The 5000-nt window shown below is 39.6% G+C and overlaps 3 protein-coding genes and 2 non-coding genes across 5 annotated transcripts in view; 3 read left to right on the forward strand and 2 right to left on the reverse strand.

The window, feature by feature from the left end:
* Window positions 1-3763, forward strand: part of LOC135655106 (photosystem I P700 chlorophyll a apoprotein A1) — a 9110-nt gene extending 5347 nt beyond the window's left edge. The window contains exon 1 of the mRNA XM_065175695.1: window positions 1-3763. This exon is cut by the window's left edge and continues 5347 nt beyond it. Coding sequence (XP_065031767.1) covers window positions 1-1284 — 1284 coding nt within the window. The 3' untranslated portion in view covers window positions 1285-3763.
* LOC135655105 (photosystem I P700 chlorophyll a apoprotein A2) lies at window positions 1310-3763 on the forward strand. The gene has a single exon (XM_065175694.1). It carries the CDS (start codon window positions 1310-1312, stop codon window positions 3512-3514), a length of 2205 nt encoding a protein of 734 aa, XP_065031766.1. The 3' UTR covers window positions 3515-3763.
* The window catches only part of LOC135655104 (photosystem II CP43 reaction center protein-like), a 4998-nt gene continuing 3551 nt past the window's right edge, over window positions 3554-5000 (reverse strand). The window contains 1 exon segment of the mRNA XM_065175693.1: window positions 3554-5000. This exon segment is cut by the window's right edge and continues 598 nt beyond it. The gene's annotated coding sequence lies outside the window, so the exon portion shown is untranslated.
* TRNAM-CAU (transfer RNA methionine (anticodon CAU)) lies at window positions 4155-4228 on the forward strand. The gene has a single exon. It is a non-coding gene; the product is annotated as a tRNA-Met (tRNA).
* On the reverse strand, window positions 4393-4463 carry TRNAG-GCC (transfer RNA glycine (anticodon GCC)). Its single transcript has one exon. It is a non-coding gene; the product is annotated as a tRNA-Gly (tRNA).

Raw genomic sequence — 5000 nt, forward strand, 5'->3', positions numbered from 1 at the left:
GAGGCTCATAAAGGTCCATTTACAGGCCAGGGCCATAAAGGACTCTATGAAATCCTAACAACGTCGTGGCATGCTCAATTATCTCTTAACCTGGCTATGTTAGGCTCTTTAACCATTATTGTAGCTCACCATATGTATTCCATGCCTCCCTATCCATACCTAGCTATTGACTATGGTACACAACTTTCGTTGTTCACACATCACATGTGGATCGGTGGGTTTCTCATAGTTGGTGCTGCTGCACATGCAGCAATTTTTATGGTAAGAGATTACGATCCAACTACTCGATACAACGATCTATTAGATCGTGTCCTTAGACACCGCGATGCAATCATATCACATCTTAACTGGGCATGTATATTTCTGGGTTTTCACAGTTTTGGCTTGTATATTCATAATGATACCATGAGCGCTTTAGGGCGTCCACAAGATATGTTTTCAGATACCGCTATACAATTACAACCCATCTTTGCTCAATGGGTACAAAACACCCATGCTTTAGCACCCGGCATAACAGCTCCTGGTGCAACAGCAAGTACCAGCTTAACTTGGGGAGGTGGTGAGTTGGTAGCAGTAGGCGGCAAAGTAGCTTTGTTACCTATTCCATTAGGAACCGCAGACTTCTTAGTCCATCATATTCATGCATTTACGATCCACGTGACTGTATTGATACTACTGAAAGGTGTTCTATTTGCTCGCAGTTCCCGTTTGATACCTGATAAAGCAAATCTTGGTTTTCGTTTTCCTTGTGATGGACCTGGAAGAGGGGGGACATGTCAAGTATCTGCCTGGGATCATGTCTTCTTAGGTCTATTCTGGATGTACAATGCGATTTCCGTAGTTATTTTCCATTTCAGTTGGAAAATGCAGTCGGATGTTTGGGGTACTATAAGTGATCAAGGGGTAGTAACTCATATTACAGGAGGAAACTTTGCGCAGAGTTCCATTACTATTAATGGGTGGCTTCGAGATTTCTTATGGGCACAGGCATCTCAGGTAATTCAGTCTTATGGTTCTTCATTATCTGCATATGGTCTCTTTTTCTTAGGTGCTCATTTTGTCTGGGCTTTCAGTTTAATGTTTCTATTCAGTGGCCGTGGTTATTGGCAAGAACTCATTGAATCCATCGTTTGGGCTCATAACAAATTAAAAGTTGCTCCTGCTACTCAGCCTAGAGCCTTGAGCATTGTACAAGGACGTGCTGTAGGAGTAACCCATTACCTTCTGGGTGGAATTGCCACAACATGGGCATTCTTCTTAGCAAGAATTATTGCAGTAGGATAATGGCTAGGAGGATTTGAAAGGCATTATGGCATTAAGATTTCCGAGGTTTAGCCAAGGCTTAGCTCAGGACCCCACTACTCGTCGTATTTGGTTTGGTATTGCTACCGCACATGACTTCGAGAGTCATGATGATATTACTGAGGAACGTCTTTATCAGAACATTTTTGCTTCTCACTTTGGGCAATTAGCAATAATCTTTCTGTGGACGTCCGGAAATCTCTTTCATGTAGCTTGGCAAGGAAATTTTGAGTCATGGATACAAGACCCTTTACATGTAAGACCTATTGCTCATGCAATTTGGGATCCTCATTTTGGTCAACCAGCTGTAGAAGCCTTTACTCGAGGAGGTGCTACCGGTCCAGTGAATATCGCTTATTCCGGCGTTTATCAGTGGTGGTATACAATCGGATTACGCACTAATGAAGATCTTTATACTGGAGCTCTTTTTCTATTATTTCTTTCTGCTATATCCTTAATAGCGGGTTGGTTACACTTACAACCAAAATGGAAACCAAGCGTTTCGTGGTTCAAAAATGCCGAATCTCGTCTAAATCATCATTTGTCAGGACTTTTCGGAGTGAGTTCTTTGGCTTGGACAGGACATTTAGTTCATGTCGCTATTCCAGGATCCAGGGGACAGTACGTCAGATGGAATAATTTTTTAGATGTATTACCCTATCCTCAAGGGTTGGGACCACTTTTTACGGGTCAGTGGAATCTTTATGCCCAAAACCCTGATTCGAGTAGCCATTTATTTGGTACTTCCCAAGGAACAGGAACTGCCATTCTAACCCTTCTCGGTGGATTTCATCCACAAACGCAAAGTTTATGGCTGACCGATATTGCTCATCATCATTTAGCTATTGCATTTATTTTCCTGATCGCTGGTCATATGTATAGAACTAACTTCGGGATTGGGCACAGTATCAAAGATCTTTTAGAAACACATATTCCTCCAGGGGGTCGATTAGGGCGTGGGCATAAGGGTCTTTATGACACAATCAATAATTCGCTTCATTTTCAATTAGGTCTTGCTCTAGCCTCTTTAGGGGTTATTACTTCCTTAGTAGCTCAACACATGTACTCTTTACCTGCTTATGCATTCATAGCACAAGACTTTACTACTCAAGCTGCGTTATATACTCATCACCAATACATCGCAGGGTTTATCATGACAGGAGCCTTTGCTCATGGAGCTATATTCTTCATTAGAGATTACAATCCAGAACAGAATGAGGATAATGTATTGGCAAGAATGTTAGACCACAAAGAAGCTATCATATCTCATTTAAGTTGGGCCAGCCTGTTTCTTGGGTTCCATACCTTGGGCCTTTATGTTCATAACGATGTTATGCTCGCTTTTGGTACTCCGGAAAAACAAATCTTGATTGAACCTATATTTGCCCAATGGATACAATCCGCTCATGGTAAGACTTCATATGGGTTCGATGTACTCTTATCTTCAACGAATGGCCCAGCATTCAATGCAGGTCGAAGCATATGGTTACCGGGCTGGTTGAATGCTGTTAATGAGAATAGTAATTCACTCTTCTTAACAATAGGTCCTGGGGACTTCTTGGTTCATCATGCTATTGCTCTAGGTTTGCATACAACTACACTGATTTTAGTAAAAGGTGCTTTAGATGCACGTGGTTCCAAGTTAATGCCAGATAAAAAGGATTTCGGTTATAGTTTTCCTTGCGACGGCCCAGGACGCGGCGGTACTTGTGATATTTCTGCTTGGGACGCATTTTATTTGGCAGTTTTCTGGATGTTAAATACCATTGGGTGGGTTACTTTTTATTGGCATTGGAAACACATCACTTTATGGCAGGGTAACGTTTCACAATTTAATGAATCTTCCACTTATTTAATGGGATGGTTAAGAGATTATCTATGGTTAAACTCTTCACAACTTATCAATGGATATAATCCTTTTGGTATGAATAGTTTATCCGTATGGGCGTGGATGTTCTTATTTGGACATCTTGTTTGGGCTACTGGATTTATGTTTTTAATTTCTTGGCGCGGATATTGGCAGGAATTGATTGAAACTTTAGCATGGGCTCATGAACGCACACCTTTGGCTAATTTGATTCGATGGAGAGATAAGCCAGTGGCTCTTTCCATTGTGCAAGCAAGATTGGTTGGATTAGCCCACTTTTCCGTAGGCTATATATTCACTTATGCAGCTTTCTTGATTGCCTCTACATCAGGAAAATTTGGTTAATTTTAATTTAGTTATTTATTATTTTTTTTATGTACTGTATCAGCAACAATCTCATTTGTTTCGATGGAGAGGGAGGATCTACCTTCTTATATTTTTACATCTAGGATCCGAACTGTATCATTGATAATAATAGGAACTGAACATTATATTATGGCAAGAAAAAGTTTGATTCAGAGGGAGAAGAAGCGGCAGAAATTGGAACAGAAATATCATTTGATTCGTCGATCCTCAAAAAAAAAAATAAGCAAAGTTCCATCATTGAGTGAAAAATGGGAAATTCATGGAAAATTGCAATCCCCACCACGTAATAGTGCACCTATACGTCTCCATCGACGTTGTTTTTTGACTGGAAGACCTAGAGCTAACTATCGAGACTTTGGGCTATCCGGACACATACTTCGAGAAATGTTTCATGCATGTTTGTTACCGGGCGCAATAAGATCAAGTTGGTAAAGAGAAAAATATCCTTTCGTATTTGTATGAATCTCTATGATCTTTTGTATGAATCTCTATGATCTATTATCATAGAAGATAGAGGAGCCCTCTTTACCATTCTGTATAAATAGACTATTCTATTTGTACGGATATGGTAGAGGGGCGTATCCAATCTTTCTTCGTACATAAGTTCCCGGTTCTTCAGCGCGGAGTAGAGCAGTTTGGTAGCTCGCAAGGCTCATAACCTTGAGGTCACGGGTTCAAATCCTGTCTCCGCAACATTTTTTTGTAAAAAAAAAAAGATCTTTTTAGGTGTAATTCTAATTAATAACTATTTTTTTGGGGGGGGGTAGTTAGCATTAGGGGGGGTAGTTAGCATTAGTAGTTCGAATTTAATTTTGGATTTTATCTCTTATCTTATCATAATACATTACTTCACCGTGGGCGGATAGCGGGAATCGAACCCGCATCTTCTCCTTGGCAAAGAGAAATTTTACCATTCGACCATATCCGCATTTTCTGCGTTCCTGATACGCACGCATATGTCCACACATATATGACATATATCATATATCATATATGCGTCTGGATCATATGTACAGGGCCAAATATTCAGATACAAGAATGAAATATAATTTTTTTTGGAACTCAGATTGAATCTTAATGTGTCTCACAATCCGAATTATTAAATTTATTAGAAGTAGAAGGTAGAAGGAATGGAGTTTTTGGATCGGGGAAATACAAAATAAGTTCAAGAGATGAGAGAATTAAGGATAGCTACCAGAAAGACTAATCCAATCCATAATGATGTACCGGAAAATACAATATTTTTATTACTTGACCAACCATCAGAAGAAGCAAATACAACGGGTACACTAATCAGTAAGACTGATGAAGTCGCAATTAATGCAAAAACAGCTAATTGGAAAGCAATAGTCATGTTTGTAATCCTCCAAGCTACCAACAAATGAACTATACCATTTGATCCCTCGCTTAGTAAAAATTGTAATAAAATGCATCATGTAGGGATTTGACCATGAATCAATTGATT

This window comes from Musa acuminata, unplaced genomic scaffold (genome assembly GCF_036884655.1).
Source record: "Musa acuminata AAA Group cultivar baxijiao unplaced genomic scaffold, Cavendish_Baxijiao_AAA HiC_scaffold_90, whole genome shotgun sequence".
In the NCBI taxonomy this organism is placed as follows: domain Eukaryota; kingdom Viridiplantae; phylum Streptophyta; class Magnoliopsida; order Zingiberales; family Musaceae; genus Musa; species Musa acuminata.